The sequence below is a fragment of the Dinoponera quadriceps genome, unplaced genomic scaffold, assembly GCF_001313825.1.
Source record: "Dinoponera quadriceps isolate SergipeBrazil2010 unplaced genomic scaffold, ASM131382v1 scaffold5144, whole genome shotgun sequence".
Lineage (NCBI taxonomy): Eukaryota > Metazoa > Arthropoda > Insecta > Hymenoptera > Formicidae > Dinoponera > Dinoponera quadriceps.
Genome location: NW_014560308.1, coordinates 306,460 through 330,803, shown reverse-complemented (window position 1 = coordinate 330,803; position 24,344 = coordinate 306,460). Strand labels below are relative to the sequence as shown.

The window sequence follows — 24,344 nt, the reverse complement described above, 5'->3', positions numbered from 1 at the left end:
GGGGGGGGGGGGGGATTTTATGGCCGGGCAAGATCTCGCGAGCGACGCCAGTCACGATGATTCCGCGATCCCGAGACGCCGCGCGTCTCGACCGTCTTGACCCGCTTAGCGTTGTTACGCGGCGATTTCGTTCAGCCCTCGAGGAAATTTCGCGACGGTGCCGAAATGCCCGAACAACAGATGCGAAACGGCCGGATAGGCCGGAGATCACCGCCAACAGATGTTGCAGTTACACGCCCTTGAGCGCCTCTATCCCTCCGTCGACGGGCCCTTATCGACGCGGCGGCAAACACTTCGAACCTGCTCGGAATGCTTGATACGTACTCGATCCTCATGAAATATGAAGCACGATAGGCGCACGCCGAACGTTCCCGCCGAACGATTCGGATAGTTCTCCTACAATTTGTCCGGAGATATAACCGATACTTTGGTCCATCGTGCCGGTCGTAGTAACATTCATTATTTACGAAACAACTTTTAGATCTCCCTGGGACTTTCACATATATATATATTCTATACTCGGGATTTCATGCATCCATGAAAATATAAAGTCACTCGGAAACAGCGCAAATAAGTGACGTCTCAAGGAGTCGCACAGCTGAGACAGTCGCAAGATTGACGAACGTGCGATTAAATGAGCAGCGTTTCTTGACGTTTTGTATATCCGAAGGCATAGCTGATAGTTTTTTAGCCGGCGACAGCTGCTTCGTATGTTGAAATCATGTCGAAGCTAGATTCCGAGTCGAAATTTTTGTTCCACACGTGTCTCGTAAATACTATTGAGCTTGAAGAATTAATAGAGAATTTCGAAATATGAAGGTTAATTGTTCTATCTTCATGATAGAAATGGTTACGAAGATGGTAATGAAGTACATATCTTAAAGAAATCTACCCCATAACGATGCGATACTTGTTGGTATTATCTGAAAATAAATTTGTACAGTCGTAAACTTCATCCATCAGGAGCGTAATCGCGTGTACCCAGCAACAAAGTGTCAGTCTCCCGAGGCAGCAGGACCGGAAATTATTGAAGATTTCGATGGAAGTCTAGCGGATAATGGCGTTACACGGTTAGTTATTGACTGGTCCTCCGTAGCGTTTGATATCTGATCTTTGCCCTCGTTTGCCGACGGCAGCGAGCACCCTAAAGGTCGGACGCGTGATCGTTGATTCCTCCTTAAAGAGAAGCTAATAGAATAATCGTTGCGGAAGAACGACGAAAACAGTTGCGTATTCCAACTGACATCGGAAACGTAACCGTTGAATTAATCACGAACAAGAGGAACTAAATGAGCTGGCCGGGACGGTAAAGCTGCACGCGTGTGTAACGTTGGTAGTCCAATTATTCAGAACAACAAGTGAAATTTGCGTAAAAAATCGTAAGCGCAAGAGTGCGAGAAATTTCAACGGTAAGCCGCGCGCGAGTAATTTAACCCAGTTATCGCCATCTTCGCGTGTCCCGTCAAGCGTAACAATTAAATTGCTGCAATGCCACTCGTTAAAAAAACTTAGCCGGTAGGAAATTTCACGAATGGTCGGACGAATGACGGCTCGCGTCGCAGTGGCCTTTTGGATCGGCACCAAATGGAGAACAGCGAACGACAGTCGCGCGGCGCGATGGTGACATTAAGCGGACGGTACGTGGCTGGGATTCTCAACCGGCAAAGCGTAAAACTGTGTTTAAACGCAACTCCGCTCTAGTCATCGTATAAAGTTTAATGTATACATTTCGAATGTCGCCCGTATTCATGCAAAATCCGCTCTCGCCCGTCCGTGAATTTTGAAACAGAGCGTACTGTGGCGCATGCAATCCGCCAGGCTCTTCTAAAATTCACGAACTGCAAAAATTCGTCGGCAACGGAGATACTCGTGAATAATCTACGTCCGCAAAAAAGCCATGAAAATTAGAGCTGGTCGCGCCCTCTGCGATATTTCAATTTTGCTTCGTTAGCTTTGTACACCGTCGCTCTGACTGAAGCAGTTCGTAATTACACGATCTTTCGCTACTAATAAACACGGTAATAATTTAGCTGGTATTTTATTTAAACTAACGAGTTATTTCAAAATTATAATCGCAACGTTGGCAGCATCCGCAAGACTCGCTGAAATTCTTTTTGCTGGTAACTGACGACGCTTCCAAACGAAGTCCCTAAGCACGGTTATTTGTACGTTAGTTTGGCCAACTACCAAATGGTCAGTAGACCGAATGTGCGATGTTGACTAAATCGTACGTGGTTAGTGTGTATGAATAGCTATAGCGAAATTGCGGATCCTTCCTTGGGAGAAGGAGTAAACAGGGCGGTTCGCGATGAACCGTTCGGGGTCGCGTTGAACTATCAAGTGAAAACGTGCGAGGACGAAATCTCGATCGGTGATGTCTGCCTCACAATTTGTACGTAGCATTTACGGTTTAGATAAGGTCCGTTCTTATTCGCCTCGATCTGGCGTATTACGAGATTCGGCAAAATAAAGTAACGAAAACATTGAAGGTATATCTCTTCGTTATGGGAAGCCAATTCTCTCAGAACGTAATCTCCCGAATCTGCTCCGTTTCGTGCTTACAATCAAATCGAAGGATTTTCTCCGAGGTATCAATTTTTCCCTCCCCCCTCCCCTCCCTCCCCGAAAAGATCTGCCCCGAAGAGATAAAAACAAGTCGTTCACTCGGAGCGAGCAAATACGCATGGATCTTTTGTTACGTGCGCGAAACTTCCTCGACGACAGCCGAATGAAAGTAGAATGAAAGAGAGTGCGTCGCGTCGCGCAAAACAAAGACGCCGATGTAAGTTACACTCGGCAACTTTAGTCGTAAACACCCGGAAGAAGTCTTGTGTACCCTTCCTCTGCCGTCAAGCCAAACCTTTCCCCATATAACCACCGAGGTGGACCGAGCCAGATATCACCGCGTCGATGCGCTTTTTTGCTTCTCTCCTCCCTCATCTCCACCCCGTTAACGATCGCCACCAGCGAGCGGAGTTCGCGCGTTGTCGGCCATTAAACGGCCTAGAGACAGATATCGGATCCTCCGAGATTGCGAGTCCTATCCATTTCTTTTCGGCATCGGTGCTGAACTCACGAGCGATCTAACCGTAATATCCACGTGAGTCGCGCGAGATCCGTTTAACGCATCTCCTCCGCGCTAAAACGCGCGCGAGAGAGAGGACGAGAAACGATTTAATTTTTGTTCGATTTCCCGAGGTGGCGTCAATCCCTCGATTAATAACATTTTATCCGATTCATTCAGCAAGCGTGGTAGTGTCACGTCATCGAAGAGGCCATCTCCGATGAAGTTTAAAAGAGCCGATCGGAAAAGGGACAATGCAAACTTGTCGCAAGTAGGGCGTAATATTTCCGATACTTTCAATACCCCGTGCTATCTTCCTGGTGACACACGTGCGCCCACACATCGACACTGTTGTATGAGAGTGCACGTGAACCCACCGTGTGGGCGTTCTGCAACGCGAACCGAAGCACCGGCTTTAGGCGCTACACTCTATCCGTCGCTACTCTCTCCAACACATTGTAGACGGACGCAAGCCGATGGCTTTTGTCTGAAAGCACAATGCGCAAACTGTTCCCTTTCCGAGGGTTGGCCGTCAACGCGGCTGAAATGTAAAAAAGGATGCGTCGAAGGAAATATCGGTCTGGATTCGTTGTCTCCGGTCGATGCGTCGCACATTGTTATTCGTCTTCAAACAGACACGCACTACACAGCCTAGACAGCAAGACGCACTAAACATTAATAGAGAGTCACGTCATATACGTAAAAGAAAGAATTCGATTATTTTTATTGAAAATAAAAATCAAATCGTCATTTGTCTTCGAAGTAGATAAAGACGTGCTCTATGCAGACTGGGCAGTCTGATGCATCGAAGCGTTAACAGAGTCACGTCGTACATAAGAAGGAAAGAGTTAAACTTCATTATGTTGATAAAAAATATATAAGCAATGTCACTCGATTAAATTGCCAATACTAGTATAACTAGCAAAGTAACAATAATATCAATCGTACCGGGAAACGGAAAAGTACCGCCGGCCGGTAAAAACTAAATCGTCTCATCGCTCAAGATGGCTTATCTTGATCGACGACCTATTCGCAGCGACGTACTGATAAAACGATTCGCTAGCCATGTGCGATAGCCGAGAACGAGGAAATCGATCGATCAGCCCTCCCGTTGAGCCTCCGCGCTAGCGAAAAGTAATTGTCGACAACTAAACGCATAAAAAGCGTATATCTTTTGGAGAAATCTGCTCCTGATCACGTGCTAACGCACTCGTCATCTCGTTCCCTCGCGTTCCCCTTCTCTCACCCTCTTCAAAAGGTAATTTACGAATCCGGCCGACCGGCATCCATCAACCGGAAAAAATATTACCGGATCCGAATTCGCACGCAGCTGACTGCCAAATCGCGGGACGCGGGATATTGCCGGGAGAACGCGCGTTCCGCATAATTTGCAGGCCGATAAATAAAATACTTCGACTATTTACTTTTTCTCCCGTGCAACACGCTGCAACTTTGGATTTTATTTCAGAGACTTGACCGCGCGAGTTCATTAAATTTCAAAAAGCCCGCCGACGTACGCTTTACAATCGCGTGTTTCGCGCGAATACACGATTTTCCCCGTCGTTAAAGCGTGCCCGTGGCTGCGCGAAATCGCGAGAGTTTTATTGTGCGCGCCTCTCGTACAATTCAGCGACGAAAAATGCGAAAAATCCGTGAAACACGTGCGAATGTTCGGCCAGCCGCGATCGAAGTAGCCGGTCGCATCGGCGCGGCGTGACAACTACTACACTTTCGTTATCTGGCAAGCGGAAGCGCGACCGACGACCGGCGTGCACGGTGTATTCACGTATTTACCAGCACGTGTTGATTAAACTTCCCACCGACTATTTATTCATATTTTCGACGTACGAGCTGCTCAAAGAGCGATCCGGACTGAATGACGCGGCCGGGGCTTTTATCAGCGGTATCGTCGAGTGCGCTGCGCACTTCGTTCTCAATTTGTTTTTACATCGACATCCGGCGTATCATCGATAGGCCGAATTCTGCCCGATCACCATACCACGTGACAAGCAAAACCGTGCTATGGAAAAAAGATCAATTCGGCAAACTATCGAATTATCTCACTCTGCCGCATTCGTTAAAGAGAGAGAGAAAGAGAGAGAGAGAAATCAAATGCGAAGTAACTCCGATTCAATTGGCAATATTCGGACTATTTTCCCGAGATATCTCGAATGCGCTCCTCCGAATTTTCCCCGAAATATTTCGCGCGCGATATTCGGGGAGCAGATCGGATAACTGGGCAAAAATAGTAATAATTCGTTCTGCAAACACCAATACTCGGCGAGGCCGGCGGGCGATAATCGCCGCGCATTAAATCACCCGAGCAACGACACAGAGCGAGCCGTGCTTTAGAGAGGCCGGGGGCCCGTAATTGATTAAATAAATCCGCGTCGGCGTATTTCACGGTACGAGGAGTCACTCGTAGTCGTCGCTACCGCCGCCGCCGTTCGCCATTCGTTTTCCCCAAGCCAAGAGAGAAAGAGCGGCTCCCAAGGACCCCGTAACTCGGGGCAAAACGGATTTGCAGGGCATCCCGTGCCTTTATTGACATTCGACCGACCGATAAAAATAGTTGGCTGCTCTCTCCCTGTCGCCGTTCCTCTTCTCGCTTACTGGCCAGGTTGCTCCGTAGCCTAACCTTCGTCCAGCGGCATTTACCGTCCCCCTCCCCACCAGGTCGGCAACACAAGCAGGTCGCAGGTTTCGCAGGCCGTAGGCAGTACGCGGCGCGGGAAGCTCGTTCTGCGAAGCTCTCGCATTAGAGCTCTCGCAATTTCGGAACTCGGAGGGTAGACGACGTGCGTTCAAACTCCCATCAGCTCGGACGACAGAGCTTCGGGGGAAAATAGGAGGAGGGTTGCGGCGACGGCGGCTTAATCACCCGACTAATTCCGAACGCTTCGCGCTGCACTGCGTGCGGTCTCGCATCAGATTCACTCGCCGGCGATAAATTATCGATGTCGTGTGATTCGAACGATATTAATGCGATCTAAATTACACATTGCTGGCTACTTCGATACCACTTGATACATTGTAGCCGCCGCAGCGTCGGCCCGCAATTACCGCTCGCGCTCTAATTGTCACATCGCACGAATATCGGCGATTTATCGGAGTGACGGAGGAATTGCTTTCATTTTGCCGTGTTAAACGTATTTAACATTGAAATCGCCCGACCTGTGCGCGGCGAGTTACTTGTGATCGCTTCAGTTGATTCATGTATATCCAATTATCGACATCCGCGCTGGAATAATCAAATAGGAAACGGCATACAACAATGGGCACGCGTGTATCCACCGTTAAGGTCCACCATCGACACGTGTGTTTATAGTAAATATATCGCCGGGAGCAGCTAAGTGAAGCTTAACGATGTTAGCCGTTGTCTGGAAGGTTCATAACGATCAGCGTCAAATTACGGTTGCCCCCTCGCTCGCTGATGAGTACTTAGCTCGCCTCGAAGTGCCGAAAGTACGGTTTTTATCGTTTTAATGGCTAGAGGCTCGATTAAAGAGGAAACTGAACACGGAGCTCCCCGTGGCTTCCCATTAACGTTAATCGCTCTCGAAAAGGAATTTCGATGTAAAGCTTCGTGCTCGAGCTCGCCAACCTTTGAGCGGCGATCCTCGTACTTCCGCGACGCGAAGATTCCAACCTGAGCGAACGTAATATAAAAAGTGCGTGAAATCAGGAAAATGAAGGGATCAAACTCACCGAAGAGAGGAGGCGGCTCCACGTCGCGCACGGAGAGACTGGAGGACGCCTGGGACGCGCTGGACTCGGTGCTCTGGGTGCATCTGAGTCGTTTCCTGAGTTTCGGCATGTCGAACGGCAGGTCTCTCAGATCTACGCTGGTCGCGCTGCCGGACGTAGTGGCGTCCTGTTGCATCAGCAGACGTCTTCTGCGCAGCTTCGGCATATCGAAGGGTAGATCCGAGAGCTCCGGCTCGTTGTCGACGAAGTTGATATTGTCCAACTGCGGCTTCAGCAGGTGGAAGCCGAAGGGCTTGATCCCGGCGCGGGACTCGATGGAAATGCCGCTGTCCGAGCCTTGGATCTCCGCGTCGCCCGACGACGACGACTGCAGGGCCAGATTAATGAGATTCTTGTTCTGCGGGGCTCGCCTCTTCTTGAAGGACGTGTCCATGGGCGAGGTGACCGCGTTCGTATTGTTGCCCGCGGTGACGTTGTTCTCCAACGTGACGCTCTCCTCGGGCGAGGCCTTCTGCGAGTTGTTGTTGCGATTGTTGTCGGAGGTCTCCGAGGCGGGCTCCTGCGACGACTTGTCGGAGATAGGCGAGAGGATGTGCAACTTGGTGGCGTGATGAGTCAGGAAACCGGGTAACGACGGCTGTTGATGGTGATGGTAGCAGTTGGTGCCGCCGCTGTCGGAACTGTGCGAGCTCAGGCTGGTGCTGTGCCGACTCTCGGAGCTGCTGGTCGACCGGTTGCCCTCGCTGGTGCTGCTCCGCAGGGATTCCATGCTGCCGCCGCTGCTGCTGGTCGCCATGCTCTCGGTGCTGGAGTAGCCGGCGCGGCGTCTCGACGTGCGCAGCTTGAACTCCAACGGGCCGGCGTCCCTTCGCGCCACCTCGCCCTCCGCCTCGTGAGGCCTGCCCTTGAACTCCATTACCGGCCTACTCTCGCGGATCAGGCTGCGGGGTCGTTGCCGCTCCTCCCGAGGCCTACCCTTGAACTCCAAGATGAGCTCCTTGTCGAACCGACGTCCCTGCGAGGAGTTCTCCTGGACGAAGCTCTTCGGCCGGCTCTTGATCTCGAGAATGCTGCCTTCGCTGCTCTGCGGCGAGTCCTTAGCGCGCAACGACTTCATGGGTAGTCTCATGTCCTTCAGCCGGGGATGGTCCGGCTGCGACGGTAGGTTCGGCGCGCTGCGGATGTTCAGCAGCAAGTGGTCACGGTTGCCGTGAAATTTCGCCGGTAACGGCGCGGTAGATGGTGGCGACGGCGTGTAGTCGCGAGCTGGTAGTCTCGGCGAGCCGGTTTTCTCGTCGCTCGAGTTGATCTGGAGGGACTCGATATCCTGGGACAGAGTGCATATATTGTCTGCTTGTTGCTGCGATTGCTGCTGTTGCTGCTGTAGGCGGCTCGGAATCGGTTTTGGGCGGAGAAGTACGACTTTACGTCGATGGTCCTTGCTTGATTGCGACTGGCCGGCGTAAGGAAGCGATTGCTGATGTTGCTGCTTCGACGCGTCCGTCGACGAACTCGTTCTGCTCGATAACACAGCGCTGCTGCTCCGCATCTGCGTCGGCGAAATTTGTTTTTCACGCAAATGCAAATGCAGGACCCATAAACTCCCCTGAGCGAGATACTGAGTGAAACGAACTTAAGGAGTCATTCAACAATTACGTCACACCACGAGGGGAGAGAGGGAGTATATTAGCTTGCGTGACGATCTAGGATGTCAGAGAGGGGAGAAATAAAGGCCGTGAAACGTTACTTCAGATGGCATAACTTATAAATATGGATGCGCGTGGTTGTCCAATTTGCAACATTTTTTTTTATTTTCACATGGTTTTGCGTCAGTAACTAAAACGTTTTTATATTTGTCCTTTTAAAAACGCAACTACTTATTAATCGATATTATAAAATGAACCAATTAATTTGATATTATGTACCTAAAAATAATTTGTATTTTTTACAAACTCTGTATCACGAAATTTGCCGCACGTTTAGAAACCCCCCGACTCGACATACCTGGGAGTGCAACACCGGATGGTTGGTAACACGATCGAGATCGTCGAGATCATCGTCGGAGCGATTGACCTTGCAGTCGAAGGCCGTCTCATAGAGGTGACGTTGCCTAGCCATCCCTTCCTCGTCCTCCTCGGGCTCCGCGTCTTCCTCCTCCTCTTCCTCACCCTCGTCCTCACCCTCCACGTCGTCCTCGTCCTCGACGAGTATCGGCTGCGGGTCTATCCTCCGCGTACGTCGTAGCTTGCGCACTTGGTGCCGCGCTACTTGCGGCTGCCGGCGGTCTAGCTCATCCTCCTCCTCCTCCTCGGGCGATGCGATGCAGGTACAAACGGCGGTAGGCAGATCATGGCTCAACAGCCTATGAGGAGGCATGAGGGTGTGATCCCACTCGGTGATGATGCACGACGAGAGGATCTCGCTTCTGGCCGGGACAGCATGCTCGCTCCCAGACGTGGGGCTCACTAGATCCTGGCTCTGATAGTGCGGCGGTGGCGGCGGCGGCTGTTGTTGCTGCTGATAGTGCCGTTGCTGAGACGAGTAAGAGCCCCCATCACCCGCTACCGAGTTCCTCTTCGGTATACCGGGTGTGCGCGAACGCTCGCCCGGCACATCGAGACTGACGCTCTTGCGATACTTGCTCGGTTGGGACCTGGCGGGCAATTGTTCCGGGACCTTGAAGAGATCGCCGTAGTAATACGGCGATGGATGACGCACCGGTTGATTGGACTCAGTCGGCGACTGATCGGTCAGATGTACGAGAGCGACGCAATCTACGAGCAAGCCGTCGGTCGAAGTTAAGGTATCCCGATCCGCCGACGGAACTCGGGTTGAGGAAGATGCGTAGAGACTGTTCTTCCGTTTCCTGATGCTGACGAGCCGACCTTCCTCGTCGTCCTCGCAGGACGAGCCGGATGCCGACGGGTCTGAGAAAATCGATCGAAATCGTTAACGCAGACGTTAGCGTCAATCGTCGTAATTTTAGAACGTATGGTAAAACTTTTTCGCGGAAGAACAGTCGTGATAAACTACTCATGTAATTTTCATCGATTATATTACATGAGAGAAAGAATATATCCTGGATGTTCTGAGGTATTACGACTTATCATGACAGAGGTGGCAAGGAATTCATCGGCCGTGAAGGCAGAATCCGAAAGATTTACGCGTGAAAGGATGTCTCGGGCTGTACAAAGCCCCGCTCTCTCGCGGGGACGAGGATCCCGAAAACGGCGCGAAATTTTCATAATCGTCTTGTTGTAAGGAGAAGCACGAGGGAAGGGCTTGGGCCGCCGCAGAACGAGAACGAAAAAGCTCACGGGGAAGGCGAAATTGCCTTGAAATGGCGGCCTCGTCTCCTTAAAAATCACTTCCTCCGTCCGTGGGATATTACCGTAATGGTTCCTGGCCTCCTCTCGCCTGACGCGAGACGTCCTATCCTGCTCCACCCCAACGTCAGCCACCCCTTTCCATCCTCTTCGTATTCGTCGACCCGTTCAAGCATCATCTAATGCCTCTTTAGGCTTTACGATCGTGTCATGGCCATTCGCGACAGCAAAGAAGGAGGCGGGAGCAAACGAGGGAGGGAGAAAGAAAGAGAGAGAGAGAGAGAGAAGGATCGAGCAAATGGAGGAGGCGCAAAATTACGCGGACACCCGGTACGTTATATAGGCAGAGTACACATGCGGAATAGACGAAAGGACTGGAGATAATGGGCGCATTATGCTTGGCCGGAGGGCCCCGCTGAAATCCTTCCTCGTTCCCTCCCTTCCAAGGGAGAGAGGTGGCGAGACGCGACCGTAAACCATGCCGGCGCTGCTTGTGACAGAGACCGCCGTCGCGGCTATACGGACGAACTTATCGAAAGCCAGAGAAAAAAATGATTATCGGAACCCGCGCTGGAACTATCGCGTCGTCCGGAGCCGTCACTGCTCGACCAGACACAAAGGCCCTGCGGTATCAGGATGCGGATATCGACCGCTCGCGGAGTGCAATAGGTGGTCTTTGCACGTCTCTTTGTCGCCGGGCTAATTTGTTTTCGATCGATCTCCGCGCGGAATATGAGTAATTATGGTACGTGTACAACGTGTATGTAATTATTTAGCAATATGGATTACGCTTTGAGCGCATTTATCTCGCCGAGCACGCGCGCGCGACACGTTGAACTTTATTAATATCCATGAGTTATTTATCGAAGCTCGGTTAACGATTTCGCGTGATATAATTCGATTTTCCAGACCAAGGGTATCACGCTTTTATTATAATGTAATAAACATTTTGCGGCTGTCAGAGGTGTGTATGTGCTTGTGTGTATGTGTGTCGAATGTATTTTAAGCGAATAATTCCGAGTTCGTCAAGCCCGGTTTCGAAATTCCGCATAATTGCGAACGGGTGCTCGAGCTTACAATAAAATTATTAAGTTTGTTTTTTTTTTCGCTAAATTAATATGCACTTGTAGAGCTTAAACAGAGAGATATAGTTGGGACTTGGTGGGAGAAAGAGAATGAAAAACTAGTATAAGCTAATGCAGTTTAGTGAAATAGAACAGACTTGAAACTTAGAACTTATTGATTTATATTTATATAGAAATAACAGGAGGGGAATCTGCGATTTCAAGAATGTGAATGTGAAGAATTAGAATGTGCGTACACTGAGAAAAAGATTTCTTCAAATTTAATAAATTTTATTGCATCCAAACAAATTTTATCATTGGCATGCTTCAAAAGAAACTAATGCTCCGATTAAATACGATTCTTAGACTTTCCAACGAATATATATCTTTATCTTAAATAAAAAATTTGTTTGAAACGAAAGATAATTTTCTTACAAAGAAATTATTTGCTTCATTTTACATATTTATTGTAACCAAATAATATTTTACTTGGTTAAAAGATATTGTTCCGAATAATAACATCTTTTCTGTTAAATAGTGGAATTTTCTTGAATGAGACAATGAAATTTTTACTCAAACAAATAATATTTCGTATATGTTATTTCTACGAAACAAATTTTAGTCAAATAAATAGTACTAAATCAAAGAAACCTTTTTCTCTGTGTACGCCTCGTATTCTCATGCAATGCACGTCAGATAAAATCGTTAAAGGAAACGACAGGACGGCAGGGTATCTCCGATTTCCGGCGCATTTCGCTCATCACCAGAGGGTTTAAACTTCATTTTCCATAGTCGAACACAAAGGAATGTCAGCGGGTATTCGCGAAGCGCGAAATGGGGAATTAATTCCCGGACAATGAATCCGGCAAATTATTGCACGGCCCGCCTGCGCCGCCGCAAAACCGGGAACGAGTCGCGGGCGATTCCTTTTCGATTCTCCGTTGAATTCGCGGCGCACTCTTGGCAGCGAATGACAAACGACGGAGGAGCACCGGTACGGGGTTCCAGAAGAAATGGTCCCTGCGAAACCAGACGTTGTCTACGTATTCAAACTTTCACAAAGAAGAGAGGATCGCGGGAGGCAACTGATGACCCACCGTGCGCAAGGGGATGAAAAACGGAAGCGGGGATCCATTATCTCTTCTTTTCACCTGAAGCTACTTTCTTGCTGACTTTCGATGAAACTTTCTACCGGTTAAACTTTTTCAACATTCCAGCGAGGAAGAAACAAAAGGGAGTGTAGTGCCGCGCGTCAGGATGTAGAGCGACTGATCAGCAGGATTAATAATGAAGAAAACACAATACCGCGTTACGGCCCGGGAGAGAAAGAGCGAAAGAAATGCTAACGAGAAAACGTGATATTGCCTCAGCCGCACGGAGTTGCTGTAATATCGCGATAAAATTATATCAGAGAGAGGTATGCCGAGAGAAATAGGGGAGCGCGATTCTCAGGAAATAAAAATGCAGAATGAAGAACAGCCCCGTGGAAGCGAAATCGAAGGAAACATGAATATGTATTTGCATCTGTTTCGTTCGTGTAACTCGGGCAAGATGCAGGATTAAAACTTGGGGAAAAGGAATACATTAAAACACGGCGAAATGAGCAAGCGAACGTTATTTGTGTCAGGCTCAATATTTCAAGCAACCTGAGTATAACAACAATGAATATAGAAACGTCAAGATATATAAAATATTTCCCTATTTCCTATTAGGCGCCGGAAAAAGTTCGAGCGGTTTCCTTCTTGGCGATGAATTGAAGTCAGATTCCAGTCAGTAATTCGCACGTGTAATGCGAATAATGAAGTTGGTATCAACAGAAAGTTACATTTATATCGTTGATATACATGATGTACAGCATTCGATTGTTTCAACATTCCGGTGTTTATGTGAGATTAAAGATGGATAGCGAAAAATTAAATGTTCGTGCTTTCTTGCTTTACGAGGACTTTAAACTTGGAAATACAGCAGCAAATGCAGCGAGACGCATTTATAACGTATGCAACGAAGGCACTGTTAGCGAAAGGATAGCACCAAAATGGTTTAAGTGGTTTAAGGAAGATGATGAATCGCGAAAGAGGATAAGCCGCGTCCATCTGTTATCGAAGATGATGAACTGCGTGGATATGTGCGTTCAAATCCACAAAAAGGGTGTGCAGACGTTGCACAAGTATTTCATTGTGACAAATCTATAACTAGAAAGAGATTGCATTCACTGGGTGTTTCAATTTTCACCTAAGGATCCGCACGAACTTTTCCCGGCATCTAATAGAATAATTGTTTACTGAAGAAATCCGAAAAATCTTATCAATTCCTCTTAATTCTTATAATTTTCTACGTTGCGCGGAAAGTGAGAATTACGTTCGCCGACCAAAGTCATTAAAAACCGCATCCTACGCAATTAATTGCATTGCTCACCCGCCGAGAATCCGATCGTTCGCTTGCTCGCGAGAAAAACTGCAGCCGACAGCACGGCCGGCCGTAGAGCGGCGTACACGAACGCACGCACAAAGGCACGCCGCGCTTTGGCGCGTCGCCAAATTGCAGCGATATTGATTACCGATCGATAATTAGATTTTCGAGATATCCGACGAGGGCCGAGTGCACGAAAGCGGGAACAGCCCGGGACTGATAATCGATTAAATTGGACCGGATTATACACATACAGCGCTTGAAAAATGCGCGCGCGTACATTGCACGTGTGACGTGCGAGTGAGGAAATGTAATCGATGAATAAAAAATTCTGAACGTTTATCGTTCATCGCGTCGATTCGTTCATCGCGTCGATTCCTGCTATCTTCCGCCAATAAAGAACAAGATAACCGAGTGGAAAGTAAACTCACTCAAAGGTATCCTTCCTGAATGAAATTTTTGAAATTCTGAAATTTCTCCAAAGACATTCCTTCAATTATCGAAACCTTTACGAAGAAAGAAAAGATCGATTGAATTAACGCGATAATAAACAAACCAAATGCATTTTCGTTGAAGGATGACAGAATTTCTGGTTCTTATAAACCAAATTTGGTTCTTAGAAAGACCAAAGTTTCTGTCCCCTTCGGTCGAAACGTATTTTCGTTCGTTTATCGTCACGTTGCGCAAGCAACCTTTCTTCCCCGCGTTGAGCCTGAAATAATGATCGAAGCGTCAAGGAAGAGAAAAAAAGAAACGAGGAAATGAAGAGGAATGATTAAACGCTACGTGAGAAGAAAAGGTAACGACGGAAGGTGCTGACGGACGTACGAATGAACGGATCGTTGCGTAACGGCGCGATCGAACGGGTAGATGAGTCAGTAACGGATACTACACGCGAATGAGTGATCGAGTGACAGAAAATGAAAGAGGGTAGGTGCGCACGGAGCCAGGGGCAACGATGCGCCGGGGGTGGTGCCTACCCTAATGAATCTATTACGGCCGGTGAGCGACAACCCTCGCCTAGCAATCACTACGCGATAACACGAAACGCTGTCGCATGCATCCTGTTTACGTAGGTAACTGGAGATAACGGAGATGTACGGTCCGCAGCCAGTTATCTCAGCTATGCTGTTGTAGCGCAGAATCTCACGTGTGCCAACTCGAGAAGAAAGGCGCCGGTCCAGGGGGTTGTCCGCGTCAATTAAGATCAACGCGTAACGATATAACGATATTACGATTGCGATCGGCATCCAATTAGAAACTAATGTCAAGGCCACACCGCATGATCCACACGCACAGCGGCCCGTTATCGGAAATCGTTTATGAACCCCATAACGCGACGGCTTGCGTAGCTATCAGTCAAATTAACTAGGAATAATTGAACAGATAATGCACGCTCGGTCCGATTCGCGGTAATTATCATTCATCAATTAAATCTCCACGAGAGCAAAGCTCTCTCAGATTCCCGAGATTCACATCGCCGAGTGAACGGCGAAATTGCGACATTTTTATGACAGCGCGTGTTCGCGCTGTACCCGCGCGCGAGACACGGCGGAATCTTCCCGTTCTGAGGACAGTTTCTTCGCGGCGAACGTAATAACCATCTCGTGCCGGTAACGCAAACCTTCGCGACTGTTCCGACGGTATTCCATCTCCAGATCCTTTATCTCGGTTATGCGATAATCCAGGACACGTGACTCTATTGCCGGACGGGTCTCGCGGCACCGTTTATACAATCTTTCGTTCTCTCCGCGATCGACGATGAGCCGCAGCGACCAGCGGAATTCGGCAAAGAGCTTTATATAAAGAAAGCGGAGCGCGACGCACACACCGTGCTCAGAGAAAGAGAGAGAGAGAGAGAGCCACTTCACTTCGCTTTTTATTAGATATCATTCCCGTAACGCACGACCGAGGTGGCGACGGTGGGTCCGCGAGATATGGGTCGTGGGATTGTATCGTCTTACAGGAAGAAAAAAGGGATAAGGGTGAGGAGGTATAGGTGGAGGTATAAGGAGAGGGGCCGCGCAATCGCCGGCCACGTCGAGGAGAGAGAGCCTCCGGGGCGGCGCACGGAAGAGCAGCTAAAGATTACCCGAGCCGAGCAGCGATGAAACGAAAGGCAATCTCGGTTATTGGCTCGGCCGCGGCAGGATTCGTGGTTACGATCGCGGGATTGAGCGAAGTGTCCCGTCGCGAAATGTGCCCAGCCGTGGCAAGGGTCGTGGCAAGATAATCTCCGGGAAGATAATGTCCGCTCGCATGAGAACGGAGAACGTAAGCGCGCTCTCCCGAAGGTTAGTAAACGTCCGATTACTTCCCGGGAGAGACGTGACGTCGGGCCGATGAACGTCGACGATGGTGAAGTGGACGCGCTATGAATCGCTCGGTCTTGTCTGTAATCTCGCCCTCCCTCCCTCCCGTGATACGCGAATTGACGAAGCGAAGATCGCTCGTGTCGCCCGGCGACAACGGAGTCATTTGAGGGTCTCTCTCTCTCCCTCTCTCTCTTTGTAAAAGTACATCCTCTCTAAATCCCTTTCATTATGTCTCGTCTTCTTTCCGAGGCAAAAAGAAGGTACCTAACGAGTGAAAGTCAGAGTCACGGCAACTATTACAAGCTGCCGCTACAAAAAGACGGAGGTATCGGAAGGAGATCGTGGGCGGACCACTTTGAAGGGAATTCGTCTGTTCTTTGGAAACTCGCTGCTAGTCGAACGCACGCCGCTGTGAAGGCAGGTACGCGTAGACGAGATGATTGAAGCAACGACTGATTACGAGGGTACGTAGATAGATCTTTCACGGTGGCGCTCTGATGCGAGGTCTCCTTTGATTACCGTCTCGTGCAAACCGTCGCCCACCGATAGAGCCGGCGGGGCTGAATAGAGGAGAGAAGGCATCCACTTCTCGAGGATTCCGCGAATATATCGAGTCCGGAAGCGGCGATGCCTGCGTGATAATTTGCTATTATATCGTACGTCATGTCGTCATTCATGTCTATGATCCACATTCTGAATTCGCTTTTAGCGGTGAGAGTGCCTTAAATGCGATTTCTCAGCCAGGTGGCTTCTAAGCCGCCTTTTAGGGACACTTTCACCGATAAAAGTGAGTGCAGAACACGGACTCACATGTCGAGCGTAACCTGTCTCGAAATAAACGGAAAGCTCTCCTCCTGGAATATCATCTGCCGATCGCAGGACGGGCCATGCATTACGCGGCGCGGATTGCGTCCGCGAAAAGCAACCCTAAATCCTCTTACGCCCCGGTTGATCGTCGACAGCGATTTCGCTCCTCGTTAAGGGCGACTATGCGATTGCGAGCTCTGCGTCGTTAGCTTCGATTGATTTTATTGGCAATAAAATCAATGTTTGGGCTCTCGTCGGAAAGGGTTTTGCGGCGATGAAAAGGGGGGGGGGAGAAGCGAGAGGAAAGGGCGCAGCGCGGGGGTAGCTGAAAGCTGTCGCTCACGGGGGCAACGCAACGCGTGGATTACTCGCTTCCCTGCCGGTAGACATTGCGCAATTGAAATCTACGTCGGTGGTCACACGTGAGCACGATCGTTTGCGGCAGCAAGGGTGGACACAACGGAGACACAGAGAGAAAGAGGGGGGGGGGAGGTCGCGTTCGTGCTCGAAATCTACCCGCTGATTTCAAGTATCCGAGCAACCGCGGTACGCCCACCTGTCCAACCCTCTCTATGGACTCTTCGAATTAATCGCGAGTTTACTTTTGCTTTCAAATTCAATCTTACGTTCCGCTGCTCACCGGCCGGCCGAGTTAACGAGAAAGCCCGTTTTCGTTTTCACGCGGCGCAATGTAATTCCGATCGAGCGGGATTGGCCCGTCCCATCGCGCTTTCAGCTCCGAGCTCTTTGTTTCTACTCTGACAGAAATTTTATTCCATTAAATCTGCTCGTTACGGAGACTCGATTCCAAAGTTGAAAAGTTGCAACTCGCGAATGTACGCTCTCATCCGAGATATTCCTGCCGAAAGGAAGAAAATCGACCGCGACTATATTATATAACGTTTCCGCGTTCCCTACTCTGTTTGTGTTTCTCCGTCTCGCCGCGTAACGCTTTAATACTACGTTATCTCGAAAAGTCGCGAGTCCCGCCGGAAATTCCGGTAGTTTATACGAGACGAGATAAGCGATCTTCAGTAGCTACGAACGCTTCTTGCGCGACGGGAGAGCATCTGACACGGAGATTAGGCTAAGCGCGCGCGAAATTGTCTCGCAACGATATGCAAATCGCGGCATAAATGCTAATTGTAATTGCCCATGAAATGAATTCAAGGGTTCCCTCTCGGCGAAGGGTTCGCTTCGTAGCTTTAGCACCGACCTCTGCCCTCCGAGTCCGCCGAGTATCGAGCGACAAAACTTACATACAAAAACGTATGCCGTTCCAAAGTTTCGCATCCAGTTTGCTCCTAGCTGGCCATTACAATGGCTCGTTCGCTTCGCACCGAGCAAAGAAAACTTCGAACACCAACTGAATGTGTGTGTGTGTGTGTTTTTCAACGTCCCGCACGAAAAAAATAATTCCACCCAGAAGTTTTCGGGAGCATCACTCCCGCTCGTGAATCTCGCCTGAGACCGCTTTTTGCTCCCCCCGCGCTTCCATCGCGGACATTCAAAGCGACTAATTGCCGCGGAGGAAACTAAAACGCTCCCGTCGACTCGATCGCGGGGACTCGGCGTTTTTCGGCGAGCGAAATGGAATGATAGGGTTACAAACGTTAATTCGCTTACCCAGTATGTATTGCTAACGCTAATGGGACGCGCTGTGGCTCAGGCAGGAGTTTCCGGACAAAACTCAATAACTCGCGAACACAAAGCTCTCGAATGACCGTTCTTCTGGTAAAAACCGCGCCCAATCGGGGGGCTTTGAAGTCAATTCAACCGTTCCGAGCGCGCGCGACGCATCGTTACGCGCTACGCAGCTCTCCGTCTCACCATGACGCGATGCGCGAATTCAGCTCGCGAAATTGCGCGGGGATTAAGATCTCGCCCCCTCCACCCCCACTCCGAAATCCGGCACGTACTTGCCGTCGGACGAGTTGGAACCATGTCGTTGACAGTTTGTAAATGATCTAGTTTACGACGCGAGAAAGTGAGGGATAGGGTGGGCGCGGCGGCGGGTTCGTATTCTAAAGCGCGGCGGAAGGGGAAAATGGCGGTAGAGCGAGAAAGGGGTGATGAAAGACAGAGAGAGAGAGAGAGAGAAAAGATGAGGAATACGAGATCGGAGCCAAGGACAGAAGGGGTCTTGTTGACTATTCATCTTCATAGTGACAGAGAGCAAACTTTCGGGCCGCTTACACCGACGAGAACGGGGGTATTAAAACCAGTCCACAAATCGGATATTCTCGGGCGTGCTCAGCCGTTATGAACACGCATTTGTCGCGTTCCGCTGGACGATGAAGTCAGATGGACGACTGCGGATGGACGAGGCCGTCCGCGACGTGAATCGGGACGAGCAGGGCCCGCCTGTATAAATTTCCCGCTAACGAATACGTATATATACGCCGGCGCAGCGCTTTTGACCAGCGTTTGATGAACACCGGACCCGCCTCCTCCCGCTCTCCCGGACGAAGGACAAACCGACGGACGGGGCATGACATTTGCATACGATGAACCGGCACGGGCGTTAACTGCTCGGGGACGCGGAACGAGCTACAAGTCACCTGGTACCAGTAATTGAAATGAGGGTAACTTCGAAGAGGGGTCGCGCGCGCGCACGAACAAATGAGGAAGCCGAAGGTTCTTTCAGCAACGGCGCACAATCGTGCGATATTGAGGCGCGATATTAATAAAACTGCTACCCTCACGACAACGCAGGTTCGCACGTGGAGGAAGTAATTGTTTCAGGCGCATGCTATTTACAATCCGACTAAATGCGATTCGCCGTCGCGTTCAGCGGGAGGATTCTCCAGGTGGTTGCGATTCGTTAACGGGCTAATCAGCGGCATTTAATTACGGTGCACGGCGGAGCCGTATTTCGGCAAAGGAGGAGAGGAGAAAAATTCGGGCCTGGCTGAAACACTGGTTAATAAGTAGTACGCCCGACGGAAAGTGTGGGACGAAACGGGTCGCACACGGCTGAAATGCCCCTTGAAACTACGGACTATGAAAGCGGAATGAGACGGCGGGACGGGGAGGCGCGGGAAGTTTAATTAAATATCACACGACATATTATGGGAGGTGGGGCACGCGTGTGGTGTCGATGGCAAGTAACGTCGGGGACACGCCGCGAGACCCGAAAAGTTCGTACGAACGAGCGAACGAGGCGAGCTCGTAGCAACGGCGGGGCTCCACCGCCGGAAGTTAACGGAGGGCGGACCGGCCAGACATTTCAGAACGCGTCATCCCTTTTATAAAGCAGCCAGTCTGAAAATTCCATTCTGCCGACCCTCGCTAGCCTTTCTACCTCTCCCTCCCTCTTTCTCTTTCTCTCTAACTTCAAGGCAGTCGATTGTTGTATCAACAGTTTCTGTTGCGTCTAAACTATATATACTATATATACTATATATGAGCCAATACCCATAGTTTCGCTATACTTGCAGCTTTCCTTTTTCATTGTTGACGTTGGTTGGATTCAATGCTGTATTAATCTTTCAGCACTCTCGCTCTTCCATTGTATCGCTTCGCTCGCTAACAGTTACTCCAATAGTTATCGTATTGCATGCCCGAATTTTAACCCCAGGTTTGAATAAATTCTTTTTCTCTCTCTCTCTCTCTCTCTCATATTCACCTCGCCGCACATCGACGCGGCTGCTGATTCAATTCTCGCCGAAGAAGCGGCATTCCTCGAGCGGCACGCGCGCGACAATTTACCGTTAATCTCATAACGCCGTCAAACGCCTCACTATGAAGATTTCGCCGCGAAGATTCAAGCTGAAACCCGTCGAACCGATTGCAAAGATAGCGAAGTTTATTTGAAACGTCGCACAGGCACGGTTTTATCCCTTTCGCTTGGTAGCACCGGGGGAGTGATAACACGCGCAAAGTATACGTTCGGTAAAACGGTCACGTTGCGGTAACGAGAAAGAGTGCCTTGCAGAGCGCAGGTCGAAAAGTCACATCGCTCCCTTATCCTGCGGAAAGGAAGCTGAGTCTTTGCGCAAGCCTCTCTCTCTCTCTCTCTCTCTCTCTCTCTCCGCTGCGTTGATCCTCGCCGCATCCACTCGCGAATTAAAAGCCCATGAATATGGTAAGGATGCAAATTCGGCCGGTGTTTACCCGGGATCAGTGTTACACGGCAATCTGCATACTCGAGTGTCAGAATACTCGGTGACGCGCGCAACGAGGGGTTGTTTGTGCGAATCAGGTCCCGGTCTGCTCGAGAGATCGTATCGTACACGCGAGACGAGCGTGTCGGTTAATCACGACCCGCAGCATTCCTTCCCGAGGATACGCTCCGGCAGGAATTTAATCCGAAACTCTCGTTAGCGACCTTCTCCGGGAAGTTTCGCGCTGGCCGCCGAGAAAATACGAGACATTCCGCTCGCGTGGGAGTCCCGATCGGAAGCAGCGTCGGGTGCGCGCACGAGCAGCGATCTCGGGAGCCGAGGAGCATCATCCACAACCGAAAAAGAGATGATCCCCCTATTTCGGCATCCGCTTCCGTCGATTAATCCGTTAGCCACTCGCTACCAACCTGTGCGTACCGTTCAATTATCGAGGGGCTCCTCTCCCTCCCTTAGCCGGGCGCTAACTGAGTTGTTACCTCGATAATTCGTACGTCGTAGTATCGGCCGTAACGTCGGGGTCTCGCCGCATTAATTTGCGGCTTGGCGTGAGAATTTCCGCTTAACTAAATTATCCCGAAACTTATCGTCGACACCACTATCACTGGGCAATCAATGCACAGAGTCGGAGCATTACGTCATCGATATTAACTCTTACAACGATATCCCACCGCTGTATCTCGCGAATTTCTAGCCCGGTAAAAACGGTTAGTTCGAGTATTGAAAAGCTTACGTTCGGCTGAGTGAGTATGACTCCGTTTTTAGATAGGAAAGGAAAGCATACGAGGTGAAGTGTCTTTGTTAAACTCTCGCGTGCGCTTCGATCACGTTTAAATAATTACTTTCCTCAGGCGTCGACTGTGGCGCTAATTGTACCGTCCAATGAAATAGCGATAGTCCGGAGAAACAAAATATTGAGACCTCTCATACCTGCTTCTCACGGACTTGCGAAAAAGCGCGCGAATGTTTTAACTGGGAGGAGCGGAGGCGCTTACGTTAAATATTTCGCAGATCCTTCTGTGCCTCGGAGTAAGGAGGTGCTATTTGTGCGTTCCGCTCGACAGCTTCAACGGCTGTTACGTACGTGTACACGGCTCAACCGGAATTACAGCTTCGCGTTATTTCACCCGATGTCGGCTCGAGGTGGGATCTCACCTGTGTAAGGTCGACAATAGTTGCGATTTGCTCGGCTGTAAATCGTCGGCAGGGACGACTCCGCTCCCGGCTCCACGTACGCTTTACTCTTGCTGTCTCTGGGATCGCTGTATTGTTCCACAACCTCGACTTCCGCCTGCAAACAGAACAGCAGATCGTTTCTTTCCGTTCTATCGTTTGAAAGACACGTTACGTGCGACACGGACGTGTGTATGTGTGTGCAATCGGCGTCGGAAATCGCGATCGATCGGCGAGCGTTTCCAGTAAAAGGGCCGCGTAATTTTCATCCCCGACGATATCGCGCCCAAGATCGCCGTGGAAACGACGTTCTCTCTCGGACGCGCTATTATTGGCCCGCGCCATTGTAACAATACTAATTTGCCAGCGTGCTTTCTCCCGACGTCTCGCGCAGCGTGCGCGCACGAACGTTTGGCTTCGTTCCTGCGGGGGGATGCTTTCAGGAAGGGTGGTTATCTCGTTGGAAACTGGCTTCGCTTAAATGTACGCGCGCGAGGAACGTTAACCCGGTGTCGTTTCCTGCTCCTGAATGCAACCAATTGCGGTAATACCTCGGCCGGAGTTTCGGGGGACGTACGCCTCTCCAGTCGTGTCCTAAATGATGATCGTTACTTCGTGAGAAAACAACCGATTCCGCCGGCGGCGCGTGTCCATCTGGCGGATTAATTCCGCAGCGCTCAAATAATCAGCCAAATGACGGCGAACATTAATGTCCCGTCGGCGTATTAAGCCTCCGAACAGTGTAATACTCGTGAACGTACGCGGTAACGTGCCGCGAATTGCGCGACACATTCGTCCCAACGATCTCAATCTGAGGAAAAACGAACGGAAAGAGGTAAACTCCCCTCGACTAAATTCAATCGACCGTCGTCGCGAGAGAGAGAGAGAGAGAGAGAGGGAGGAAAGGGGTTTCCGTCGTATTTCCTGCGGAAGGAGCTCAGCCCCGTCGCGATTACACGACCGGTGCTTCGACGATATTAACGATAGCAATGATAATAAAAGTAATAACGACATCCCGGCGACGGCGGTAAACGGAGAAATGCAGATCTTCGGCTGCTGCGAACGGGAAGGAGAAAGAGCGATCGATGAGAATGTCTTTTCTCGCTCTTTCTCGCGTGATCTCGTTCGCTCTCAGCTATTTCTCGAGGATACGGTGACAGGGGAAAAAAAACGGAAAGAGAGGGTAGCAGGAGGAAGGCGCCAGCGCGAGACGAGCAGACATCCCGGCGATGCACGACGGACGAGAAGGCGACGGCGGGGAAGACAAGTAGCCTTAAATTGAAAGAGCCCAAAATTGGAATTCTCCTGCCAAAGTTGGGCGCCCTGTGCCTTCGGGGGCTGTTTCGGCGACGAAGTCGATTGCTTCCAACCACCTTACCTCACCAGCTCGCGACCTTCCCTCGTCCGCCTCTCGCGATCTCTCCTTCTCATCGAACAGATAAATTCGTGGATGTTTATACGGAAATTACGGGGGACGACTCTTAGAAATACGGAGGCAGCCGCTCGATCGGCTGTCGCAAATCTGATGACGGGCGAAGCCGATTCGAGCTTCCGCGAGTGCAACGCATCCGCCGTTTGTATGTCGCGCCAGTGGTTGCGAAAACGATTATCGCGGGGTTATCGGCGTGAAAAGCCGGGGAGGAGTCAAATTGACGGATTTGACGATGGATGAAATCGACGGATGAAAATGACACGTGGATATAACGACGCCTCATTGACCGCGTAAAATAAATATATTGCTTCGCATCGATGGTAGAAACGCGACGACAAATAATAAACGTATAGGTTTAACGTACAGGTTGCTCCGCCGGAATCGGCGTGATTTTGTTCTGTGCGCAAATTGTTGGATCCCGCTTCGATGTATATTTTCAATTAAACGAAAAGTTACAAATAAATGTAACGTTCGCGAGCAAATTTCGGAATTTTCGCAAAAAATTCAACTCCAGAATAATGAAAAAATACGGATACGCGAAAAGAAGTACACGAAGGGTACTCCCTGTATGCGTCCGCGGAAAATATCGTGTCGAACACAATGCCGTCGAATGCAAATGGTGCCGATACGAATCACAACGGTTCATGCTCGGTTGTATAATGCTGTTCGATCTATCGAGGGATTTAATCCGATTATTTGGTCATTGCGTTATAATTGAGCATAATTATCAGGAGGCCTAATCGCCTGACTTTACTGTATGTAAGGGTCTTAATGGTGCACGATCAATCTTTGCGCTATTATCGTACTGCATTAATGATCGGGGAGAATACATTGGGATTATACGAGCCGATTTTTATTTATTATAATTTATTTTTGTGTGCCATTTTCTATACTGTAAAAAATTGTACTGCAAAAAAATGTA

General features: G+C 49.7%; 1 protein-coding gene across 1 annotated transcript in view; it reads right to left on the bottom strand.

Annotated features, from left to right (window-relative positions):
• The window catches only part of LOC106750688, an 82,141-nt gene that overhangs the window by 7,191 nt on the left and 50,606 nt on the right, over positions 1–24,344 (bottom strand). Inside the window, exons 4-6 of the mRNA XM_014631190.1 lie at positions 21,973–22,108; positions 8,777–9,699; positions 6,773–8,321 (exon numbers count right to left, since the gene is read on the bottom strand). Coding sequence (XP_014486676.1) covers positions 6,773–8,321; positions 8,777–9,699; positions 21,973–22,108 — 2,608 coding nt within the window. The remainder of the gene's footprint in view (positions 1–6,772; positions 8,322–8,776; positions 9,700–21,972; positions 22,109–24,344) is intronic.